Consider the following 12,015-nt stretch of genomic DNA (forward strand, 5'->3'; position numbering starts at 1 on the left):
CCCAGGATCATTCTCCTCACTCTGCTCAACGGTGTGCATTATCCTCGGTTGGCTCTAAGATTCTTCTTCTTTTGGCAGGATTTACATACTTGACCATAGGCGGGGCATTTTCTGTGCTCATGCTTGCAACCACATCTATTGCAATTGACACACATGTTTAGTTCATCTTGAGCTGCCTTTGCCCTGTTCTTCTTGAACCTCTGCAGTACTGACACATTTTTTTACCCGACTGGACGTGATTTTACTAGCACAACACACATTGATAGCTTTAGCCAATGTGAGATCTGCCTCTTTCAACAGCTTGTCTCTTTTTCTGTTTCAGCATGGCAATCTTGTCTTTCTCGCCTTCGGCAAATTCAAACCTGTTGCATACCTTGATTGCCGCCTCTCCCGCGATGTCTAGAACGTAGCACATTGCACTTTTTCCTCCTTTTCAGCAATGCCACTCGCGGTCAGAAACAATTCAAACTTGTGTATCCAAATCTTCCAGTCTTCAACAAAAATGTCCTTGTAGACAAGCTAGATGTTGGTTGTAACAGAGCCATCTTCTATTTTTCGCGGTTTATTCTGACACCATGTTATGTTGTTACAATATTAATGAGCCGGACAAAAAAAGTACTGTATCTCCAAAGTTATAAAAAAAATCTAGTATCTCTGCCTCTGCCTGCTTACCACAGGGTCATTGCTATCCGGGTTCCCTTGGACGTCCCTACCACGCATTGAATCTGAAATGTTAAATGGTTATGGTTACGTTAGGGGTTTTAGAGTGGGGACAAAGATATTTATAGCCCCTTCTGTCTGTGTTAGGGACGTCCGAATGATTCCGGATAGCACTGACACTTGCCACAGAGGCTTGTAGCCAATGAAAACAACCTCGGGAGTTTAAATGTCCGTTGAGCAAACCAACGCTAAAATGGGGGAGAGAGGCTAGGGCTGTATTTGAAAATGTGTAAATTATGCAAAAACAAAAAATATTAGCAGTTTCTATGATATTAGTATACATTCCTGATATCAATACAACGTTTGGTATATACACTAAACCTTTACTGTGAATTTCAGGATAAGAACGTTTGACTTAACCCCCCCCCCAGCCATTATCATGTTGGTATCTTCCCATGTCAAAGTTGACGTGCTTTACTGTCATGTCTTTGTTGCTTCAATGCTAGCAAGTCCAGCGCGAAAGTGATTGAGCACAGTCGTTTTTAAGAAAGAAATAACAAATTCAACTATTTCTGTAATAGGTATGTATGCATTTGATTAATTACATATAATTTGTATTCATTTGACAACGAACCAGCTCATTGCTAGCTAGTAAAGTTAGCAAGTCATTCATCCATGCTAATTAGCGAAATAGCTAGCTAGCTTGCTTGCTAACGTTAACCAGTGAATAGCTATGCTATCTTGACTATCCATAATGACTTAATACGCCAAATCCAGTGGGTTACCCAACATTGATTTTAAGTATACTATAGACGAAGTCGGAGTTAGAATGTGTGTTGGCTGTTTACTTTGTTGACAAAGCAGCGCTGGTTGTCTGCTAACGTAAGCTAGCTAGCTGCCAAAGCGCCTCTTAACTACTTGTCTAGGACAAATATCATTTTTGAGTTCTCGCCCCGATACACTGTTGCTAATTCTACAAAGCCAGGCAGTTTATAAGAATGATGTGCTATATCCAAATCAGAATATTAATGTCTCATCAACATGAATATTGATCTATCTAACAAAGTAAATCCAAGATGGAAGAAAAGCTGTATGGATCAGTGCCTGTCCCCTCGGAATATCTTCAACAGTGGTGAGTTCTTACGCCGTCAAAAAAAAAAAGAAGCCCAGGACATTTTGAACGAACTCCCTCCTTCATCCCCCGAATGGCAAAATTTAATGAATCTGAAATAACAGCATGTTTTTGTTTTGTTTTGCATCTGATGGATTGTGCTAATCTGAATCACCTATATATATTATATATGAGTATGCAGACTATGTGCAAAATTGGCCCATCGCCGTCTGGGTTTGGCCAGTGTGGGTGTACACACGCACACCCACACACTTTTATCATAACTGTCTTGATAGTATCAATTGCACAATTCGTCCTCATAATTCATTCTCACAATTATCTAGGCTTGCAAGTAAAGACAGGTCGTTCTGTGGTAAACTCAATTCAAAGCATTTATATATATATATATATATATATATATATATAGACTGGCTTTCCAGTTCAGCCTCATCTAGGAAACTTTCAACATGCAGGTGGTATAGGCAATAACAGGTTGCTTCTATGCTGTTGAAGCTGTGTCTACTGTAAGTTACCTTGTGAATATGGTGGAGGTAGGCCTACCTTTTCTGGACCTTCTGGTACCTTTGAGGAGTCTGGGATTCTGAATGTCCTCGAGGGCATGGTGTATTTGTTTTACAGGACTCACAAATATATTTACAATATTTATACTGGGGCTCTCACTGCAATATATTTTGGCTGTAGGATTAATACTGGGGGTTCTTTTCTTTTGTCTTCCTTGTACAGGATTCAGTCAGCTCAACAGCTTCAGGCTCTGCAGGGCCAGTATCCGGGCATCAACCATCACCACAGTCCTCACCCTCACTACACAGAGGAACCAAGAGAAGAGAGAGTAATGGCACATGCACATATGGCTGTCAATGATGAGCTCATGGCTCAGCAAGAACCTGCCAACTTAGCGAAAGGTACCCTGCTTCTTCATTCCCACAGAGCTGTATTCAATAACAATAAGGACATGATCCTCAATGTATTGCTTGCCCAATGGATTTTAAGTTAATTTATTTGTGAGAGAAGTGTTATTTTTGATGCATTTCCCCACAGATTAAAAACAAATGTTAAACAAGTGTAACTCTTGTTTGTGTTGAACTGCTTAGCTTTATCTTGGCCAGGTTGCAGTTGTAAATGAGAACTTGTTCTCAACTGGCCTACCTGGTTAAATAAAGGTGTTCTCAACTAGCCTACCTGGTTAAATAAAGGTGTTCTCAACTGGCCTACCTGGTTAAATAAAGGTGAAAAAAAAAAATACCTCATCAACAAATTGTTGGGAAGGTTAACAGCAAGGTGATTGGGAGTTCTCTCTACCTCTTGCAGCTCCAGCGAAAAAGCGAGGGAGAACAGCACAACCAAAGGAACCCAAGCCACCCAAAATGCCCAAGCCCCCCAAGGCCAAACCGGGCCCCAAGCCCAAGAAAGGCAAGGAGGGTCAAGAGGCTGACGGCATGCAGGAGAAGATGGACGAGACCGTCCAGAAGGTCAGGAAGAAACGAGACCGATTCAAGGGCATGACGGAAGATGAGGTCATGAGCAGAACTCTGACTGACATCCTTGACGACAACTTGGACTATGTCATTGTGAGTTCTACCTGTTTGTCACTTTATGCCAGACATTATTATTATTATTATTATTAATGATATGAGACTGAAAATCGAGCTACCTTGATTTGTCCAATAAGAAATACTCATTTGTTTCCAGCTGCAAAATGTATTCTGTTGCGAGCCCTAACGCAGTGTTTCCCAACACTGGTCCTCCAGTACCCCCAATAGTACACTGTTTTATTGTAACCCCGGACAAGCACACCTGATTCAACTTGTCAACTAATCATCAAGCCCTCAATGAGTTGAATGAGGTGTGTTTGGCTACAATTAAACTGTGCACTGTTGTAGGTACTGTAGAACCAGTGTTGAGAAACACCGCAATAATGAACACAACCCAGTTGCATGATGTGAATCTCTCTGTTCTAGATTGGAATCAACCCAGGTCTGGTGGCAGCCTATGTTGGACGATGGTTCCCTGGCCCTGGAAACCATTTCTGTAAGTTGCTTTAGTAGATATTTAGTCTTGATTTGGTGTGTGAACAGCTGTCAGGGACTCTTATTTTGAAAATATTTTCTATTTTTAGTCTGCGCTTTCATTATCTCGACACCGTTTATGAATCAACCGAAATCGCAAAACTTTAAATTCAAGGCATCGTAACTGCAATGTTTTCCTATGCTTAGGGAGCAGAGCATTACAAAGTTGACCTCAATTTCAGAAGAATAACGGTGCGACAAATTGAATGAAAACTTGTCCTCATCAGGGAAGTGCCTGTTCTTGTCTGGATTCACTGATGAGCAGCTCAACCACATGAGTGACACCAGCCTGCCAGCGAAATATAAGATCGGTTTCACCAACATGGTGGCAAGGACAACGCCTGGAAGCAAAGACCTTTCAACGTAAGCTTAGGAAGAAAATAATCAAATCCTTAAGTCAGTCAGCAATGTGCTGAGAAATGACGAGTGAGACAGTAGAGTAAATGTCAAACAGTGGCCACACAGCAACATATAGATGGAATACAATGTTTGACATCTTATGTTAATTCACAGCAAAGAGCTACGTGAGGGTGCCTTAATTCTTGTGGAAAAGCTGAAGAAGTACAAGCCTCTCATAGCTGTTTTCAATGGAAAATGTAAGTAGCCACAAAAACCCTGCTAGAGAGGAGAAAATGCCAGTTGCAAGACCTTTCCATTGAAATTCCATATTAAGCGTTGAAATTGTTTCTTTTCAGGTATCTATGAAATGTTCTGCAGAGAGATGTTTGGAAAAAAGCCCAAGAAACTTGACTTTGGTCTGCAGCCACACAAGATACCTGACTGTGAAGTGGTAAGGGCTCTGCTTCCTGGTAGTCTGATGTGGTGCTCTGTTACCTGATAGTCTGATGTGGTGCTCTGTTACCTGGTAGTCTGATGTGGTGCTCTGTTACCTGGTAGTCTGATGTGGTGCTCTGTTACCTGGTAGTCTGATGTGGTGCTCTGTTACCTGGTAGTCTGATGTGGTGCTCTGTTACTTGGTAGTCTGATGTGGTGCTCTGTTACCCGGTAGTCTGTGGTGCTCTGTTACCTGGTAGTCTGATGTATAAGGCTTCCTGTTCGTGGTTTATTGGGGGTGTAACTTTCAGTTAGTTAATTTTGGCCACCCATCCCATGAAAGTGAATGTCATTCCAGTGCGCTGCTTGCTATGAATTCTATATGATGGTGCATGTTTAGGTTAAGACACTGACAAGTAGAGCGTAATATTTTTATTTGGCGCAATCTGATTGGGTGGGCCTGACTCCCCAGTGGGTTGGCCCAGGCTTGTGCGGGTGATTATTAACCCCAAAGAGTTGATTGACGCACCGGTGCAACATTAAACAATGGCCATCTAAATCAGTTAGTTTAAGGTAGAAATCTTTTCTCTTTTTTTTGCATTGGATGCGTCTCCATCCACCACATCTGCCGATGTGGAACTTCTGCATCCGCGGTAAAAAGTGGCAGAGCTAGAGTGGTGTTTGTCAGACCATGAGACGTCCCGAAAATCACTTCTCACCATAACGTATGTAGCATATTACTACCACTGTGTGTCACGGGACTCGTCTGAAGTCGGTACAGTCGATGTGCCAACTTTTTGTTTGTAGGGTCCAAACCACTTGGGTTACAAACTAATGTGACCCCACTGTGGAAAGGGGAGATTCTCACGAACACGATGGTGTTCTCCGTTTTGCTCTATGACCACCATGGGACTTGTCTGAAGGTAACCTGGTACCATTTAAAAAAAAAAAAAATGTATGAATGGAATTATCAATCAAATCAATTACATTTATTTATAAAGCCCTTTTTACACCAGCAGATGTCAGTGCTTATAAAGAAACCCAGCCTAAAAACCCAAACAGCAAGCAATGCAGGTGTAGAAGCACGGTGGCTAGGAAAAACTCCCTAGAAAGGCAGGAACCTAGGAAGAAACCTAGAGAGGAACCAGGCTCTGAGGGGTGGACAGTCCTCCTCTGGCTGTACCGGGTGGAGATTGAAGGTACCCAAAAAAGGGGTTAAATATGTATAAGAACTAAAATATTTCCTGAGCTTTCTTTCCTTTCTTATCTCTTAGATCTAGGACAAACACTTCAAAACCTTATTCCTTATGATACATTTTTTGACTTTGTTTACTGCTTTATAAATGTGTTATTCAATTAGTTTCTCTGGGATATAGTAGTTCAAGCCCCCCCCCCAAAATAATATATATATATATATATACATACATACATACATACATACAGTGGGGCAAAAAAGTATTTGGTCAGCCACCAATTGTGCAAGTTCTCCCACTTAAAAAGATGAGAGGCCTGTAATTTTCATCATAGGAACACTTCAACTATGACAGACAAAATGAGAAAAGAAATCCAGAAAATCACATTGTAGGATTTTTAGTGCATTTATTTGCAAATTATCGTGGAAAATAAGTATTTGGTCACCTACAAACAAGCAAGATTTCTGGCTCTCACAGACCTGTAACTTCTTCTTTAAGAGGCTCCTCTGTCCTCCACTCGTTACCTGTATTAATGGCACCTGTTTGAACTTGTTATCAGTATAAAAGACACCTGTCCACAACCTCAAACAGTCACACTCCAAACTCCACTATGGCCTAGACGAAAGAGCTGTCAAAGGACACCAGAAACAAAATTGTAGACCTGCACCAGGCTGGGAAGACTGAATCTGCAATAGGTAAGCAGCTCGGTTTGAAGAAATCAACTGTGGGAGCAAATATTAGGACATGGAAGACATACAAGAGCACTGATAATCTCCCTCGATCTGGGGCTCCACGGAAGATCTCACCCCGTGGGGTCAAAATGATCACAAGAACGGTGAGCAAAAATCCCAGAACCACACAGGGGGACCTAGTGACCTGCAGAGAGCTGGGACCAAAGTAACAAAGCCTACCATCAGTAACACACTCCGCCGCCAGGGACTCAAATCCTGCAGTGCCAGACGTGTCCTCCTGCTTAAGCCAGTACATGTCCAGGCCTGTCTGAAGTTTGCTAGAGAGCATTTGGATGATCCAGAAGAAGATTGGTAGAATGTCATATGGTCAGATGAAACCAAAATATAACTTTTTGGTAAAAACTCAACTCGTCGTGTTTGGAGGACAAAGAATGCTGAGTTGCATCCAAAGAACACCATACCTACTGTGAAGCATGGGAGTGGAAACATCATGCTTGGGGCTGTTTTTCTGCAAAGGGACCAGGACGACTGATCCGTGTAAAGGAAAGAATGAATGGGGCCATGTATCGTGAGATTTTGAGTGAAAACCTCCTTCCATCAGCAAGGGCATTGAAGATGAAACGTGGCTGGGTCTTTCAGCATGACAATGATCCCAAACACACCGCCCGGGCAACAAAGGAGTGGCTTCGTAAGAAGCATTTCAAGGTCCTGGAGTGGCCTAGCCAGTCTCCAGATCTCAACCCCATAGAAAATCTTTGGAGAAGTTGAAAGTCCGTGTTGCCCAGCAACAGCCCCAAAACATCACTGCTCTAGAGGAGATCTGCATGGAGGAATGGGCCAAAATACCAGCAACAGTGTGTGATAACCTTGTGAAGACTTACAGAAAACGTTTGACCTCTGTCATTGCCAACAAAGGGTATATAACAAAGTATTGACAAACTTTTGTTATTGAGCAAATACTTATTTTCCACCATAATTTGCAAATAAATAAATTAAAATGTGATTTTCTGGATTTTTATTCTCATTTTGTCTGTCATAGATGAAGTGTACCTATGATGAAAATTACAGGCCTCTCTCATCTTTTTAAGTGGGAGAACTTGCACAATTGGTGGCTGACTAAATACTTTTTTGCCCCATTGTGTGTGTGTGTGTGTGTGTATATATATATATATATATATATATTATTTTTAATTAATAATTTTTTTTTTTTTAAACTAAAGGGGTCCTAAAATGTAAAATCAAATTGCTAAATGATCCATAGTATGACCATCTTAAAACAATTCCACATGTCGGCTTAGCCTTTTTAAAGAATTAACTTTGATCATTGGGCATACAGAGGAAGTACAGTACCATTCCCCTTTTTGAAATGCCACCGTATAACCCTGCCCTCTCCCCTACAGGCGTTGTATTTGATGCCGTCGTCCAGTGCCCGCTGTGCCCAGTTCCCCCGTGCCCAGGACAAAGTGCACTTCTACATCAAGCTGAGGGAATTAAGGGACCAGCTCAGGGGCGTGGCCAGAACGGACGACATTCAGGAGTTGGAGTACACCTTTGACCTGGGATTGGCCAAGGGTAAGAGAACGTACTGCAGAGTGCTCTGAGTATTCAATTACATTTAGATGAAAGCACATGGTTAACATCAAATGTCAATTATTATTAAAAAGGTGAATTTTAAAATGAAAAGCCATCACAGTTCTTGCCCAGTCTCATGACCTTGTTCATCTGAGTGAGCTGTATGAGAACAGTCCTGTTCATGGTAACAGTTTGTTTGTTCCATAGAAATACGTTTATATTTAATTTTGTGTTTTCTCCCCCCTACAGAGGACGCCAAGAGGATGGCGATTAAAGAGGAGGCGTACGACCCGGGCTACGAGGCGGCCTTTGGCGGCGCATATGGCGAGGGTGGACCGGGGCCTGAGGAGGGCCAGAGCAACGGCAACGGGCACTGTAACTTCTCGTCGGCGGAAAACACAGGTCAGCACAGAGATGCCTGGATGGACCATAGAACTAGGATAAGCAGCAACTAGTTATATGGTATAGGCTCCCCACAGCAGGGTTCTCGATACACACCCCTGCTGAGTACGGCTGGGTGGAGGACCGGAGGGGGGGGGCGGGGCAGCGCCCCTCTTTTAACTCATATCTTTTCATTTTTTAACACCTGCAACTGTCATTATTTGCCATCTAGAGCAACAAAAAAAAAGACCTGAGATGATAACATAAAGTAATGATTCTGTTCCATTCTTTGGGGAGAACCCTGCCACAGGACACTCGTCTTTTAAAAATGGCAGTTAACACAAATTACAAAAGTATTTAAGCATCCTCACCTTGAAAGGAGTAGATTCCAGGAGGTATTGTGATCCACACACTGGATGTGTATGTACCCTGAATACCTCCTCCCTGGACACTGTTACCCGTCTGTGTTGGAGAGCTGGAAGTAATGTGGCTGATATTCTAGCCAGCCCTTCAGAAGGCAACCATGAAGTGCCATATTGTGTATTCCTGTCCAAGATGTTCAGATGTTTAGGAGTGTCTTAGGGTTGATGTGGAATGCAGGGATAGTATACTATAGAAACACAGTCACATTGCTGTTGGCCAAAATAAACAAGACTGAATGATGTTTTGAATCCAACTAGCCAGCCTATAGAATATTTTGAATCTCACTGTCGAGCTAACTAACTGGGACATAACCTGATATTAATGAGTCATTAATATTAAAGACTAGGGTTTTTCCTACCATTATACACTTTCTGTACCATACCGGGATATACGGTATTACTTTAAGGGACGCTATTTGTGATGGGTTTTTTTTACGCACAAAACAATTTAGGCATCATGGATCTTGATCCAGGAAGGGGTTGAATATCTCTGCTCTAACCAAGAAGCTTGATCTTACCACCTAGCCACTTAGCTAGCAAGTTAGCAAAACCAAATACATAGCTGGAGCCCTGAGATGGATATAATTTGTTTGACACATCTTAGATAGTTAACTTGTAGTTAGAAGCAGTGGCGTAGCACTCACCCCCGCGAGGTTGGGGGGGGGATGAAAATCATACCTTTAGTAATACCCTGGTATACTGTATATCGTCCAAGCCTATTAAAGAGTATGAGGATTGCTGTGGTCTGTAATGTACCTAGGAGACACATGCCAGAGACTACAGATGAAAAATGAGCTATCCCGCTAAATCTGGTGCAATGACATGTTATACATGGTCCATGACAAATAAACAATAAACACCAGGGTCAAGGGACAACCGTAGTCAGCCAGCCCAATAAACACCAGGGTCAACCGTAGTCAGCCAGCCTAATAAACACCAGGGTCAACCGTAGTCAGCCAGCCCAATAAACACCAGGGTCAAGGGACAACCGTAGTCAGCCAGACCAATAAACACCAGGGTCAACCGTAGTCAGCCAGCCCAATAAACACCAGGGTCAACCGAAGTCAGCCAGCCCAATAAACACCAGGGTCAACTGTAGTCAGCCAGCCCAATAAACACCAGGGTCAAGGGACAACCGTAGTCAGCCAGCCCAATAAACACCAGGGACAACCGTAGTCAGCCAGCCCAATAAACACCAGGGACAACCGTAGTCAGCCAGCCCAATAAACACCAGGGTCAAGGGACAACCGTAGTCAGCCAGCCCAATAAACACCAGGGTCAACCGTAGTCAGCCAGCCCAATAAACACCAGGGTCAACCGTAGTCAGCCAGCCCAATAAACACCAGGGTCAACCGTAGTCAGCCAGCCCAATAAACACCAGGGTCAACCGTAGTCAGCCAGCCCAATAAACACCAGGGTCAACCGTAGTCAGCCAGCCCAATAAACACCAGGGTCAACTGTAGTCAGCCAGCCCAATAAACACCAGGGTCAACCGTAGTCAGCCAGCCCAATAAACACCAGGGTCAACCGTAGTCAGCCAGCCCAATAAACACCAGGGTCCAGGGACAACCGTAGTCAGCCAGCCCAATAAACACCAGGGTCAACCGTAGTCAGCCAGCCCAATAAACACCAGGGTCAACCGTAGTCAGCCAGCCCAATAAACACCAGCGTCCAGGGACAACCGTAGTCAGCCAGCCCAAGCAGGGCATATATGCTCAATTGTGACAACAAATGATGTATACAAAACAAGTAGAAGGCCAAAATGAAAAATTCAAACAATGTCCTGCTCTCACTCTGCAATGACCTGCTAATCACCCGCACTTGTGAACAATCACTAACTTATGTTGCTGTCACTCGCAGCACCTAGTCCGGATGCTGCTGCCCCCTATGTGTGATTTGTAGTGGACGGGTTTGTCTTTGGCCTAGGTAACATGGTCCAGTCACCTCAGATGTTATTTTATTCTAGTTTCAGACGCTGTCGAGAAGGCAGACACTTCTCAACTTCCTGCCGCCACCGCCGCTGCCACAGAGGGACAACTCCCGGACGGACAGTGGATGATGCAGTCTTTTGCTGATCAGATTCCAGACATTGGTGGCTCTAAAGAGCCTCAGGCATGGGCGGGCAATGTATAAGGAAGGGGATAGGGCTACTAACTAGCCCTATCTGGACGTACAGAGACCTCAACCCACACATCCTTAATCCCCTCCTTCAACAAGACACTGCACCTCAGTTTGAAGACTCAAATTGTAGCCTTTTAATTTTTTTGTCAAGTTGTATTAGCCATTTTAGGGATTTACACGTTTAACTACTTGATAGATAGAATTTTCTAAATTGATAATTGAGGATTTTTTTTGAGTTCAAATATTTTATCCTGTTTTGTCATATCATGTGTGTTTTGATTGGCGGTCTTTTTAAATATGTGAAATCAGGGACTTGACAATGATTCTTGATTGTCTTTGTAGATTGTCACGTATTTAAACCTTTTGCTTATTTTGTTGTCATACTGTACTTGGCCACATGATGGCGCAGTAGGTGTAAGCAAAGCGGGACACTGTTCTGATATTACAAATGGCCCCTAAATCAGACTTTTACACATGAACAGTCAATCCCAAAATGAACCTGTGGCAAAACACACACACTGTATGCAACTGGAAGTCATGCATTGTGAAGTTTAGGATTAGAGAACAGGTACTGAGTGATATGTGAACAAACTAAACATGGTCAAAAAGTGATTCCACAGAGAGATGTTTTAGCAATTTCTTCACAAGCCTTTTATAGTGGATTTACATTACTGAAGGTGGGTGCTGTTCTCTTGTTGCTTTATGATCTGTATATTATTTTTAGTATGTTTCTGAACATTTTTCTTCATTAAAGCTTAAAAACGTTACTTACAAACATACAGTGGGGCAAAAAAGTATTGTCAGCCACCGATTGTGCAAGTTTTCCCACTTAAAAAGATGAGAGGCCTGTAATTTTCATCATAGGTACACTTCAACCATGACAGACAAAATGAGAGAAAAAAAATCCAGAAAATCACATTGTAGGATTTTTAATAAATTTATTAGCAAATTATGGTGGAAAATAAGTATTTGGTCAATAACAAAAGTTTATCTCAATACTTT

General features: G+C 42.6%; 1 protein-coding gene across 2 annotated transcripts; it reads left to right on the forward strand.

Annotated features, from left to right (window-relative positions):
* Positions 1-1,086: 1,086 nt before the first annotated feature.
* On the forward strand, positions 1,087-11,786 carry LOC110521258 (G/T mismatch-specific thymine DNA glycosylase). Of its 2 annotated transcripts, XM_021598712.2 has the most exons (11): positions 1,087-1,241; positions 1,727-1,792; positions 2,516-2,694; positions 3,101-3,360; positions 3,751-3,820; positions 4,086-4,221; positions 4,372-4,454; positions 4,554-4,648; positions 7,918-8,089; positions 8,339-8,491; positions 10,859-11,786. In XM_021598712.2, exons 2-11 carry the CDS (start codon positions 1,737-1,739, stop codon positions 11,023-11,025), a joined length of 1,371 nt encoding a protein of 456 aa, XP_021454387.2. In that variant the 5' UTR covers positions 1,087-1,241; positions 1,727-1,736; the 3' UTR covers positions 11,026-11,786. The 2 variants fall into 2 exon arrangements, with proteins under 2 accessions (XP_021454387.2, XP_021454388.2); XM_021598713.2 differs by lacking the exon at positions 1,727-1,792 and having other exon boundaries at positions 1,108-1,241.
* Positions 11,787-12,015: the final 229 nt, after the last annotated feature.

This window comes from Oncorhynchus mykiss, chromosome 30 (assembly GCF_013265735.2).
Source record: "Oncorhynchus mykiss isolate Arlee chromosome 30, USDA_OmykA_1.1, whole genome shotgun sequence".
Lineage (NCBI taxonomy): Eukaryota > Metazoa > Chordata > Actinopteri > Salmoniformes > Salmonidae > Oncorhynchus > Oncorhynchus mykiss.

Coding starts and splice junctions, on each gene's coding strand:
- LOC110521258 (XM_021598712.2), top strand. CDS start 1,737: ATGGAAGAAAAGCTGTATGGATCAGTGCCTGTCCCCTCGGAATATCTT. Junction 3,361..3,750: donor ACAACTTGGACTATGTCATT/GTGAGTTCTACC, acceptor TCTCTGTTCTAG/ATTGGAATCAACCCAGGTCT. Junction 4,222..4,371: donor GGAAGCAAAGACCTTTCAAC/GTAAGCTTAGGA, acceptor GTTAATTCACAG/CAAAGAGCTACGTGAGGGTG.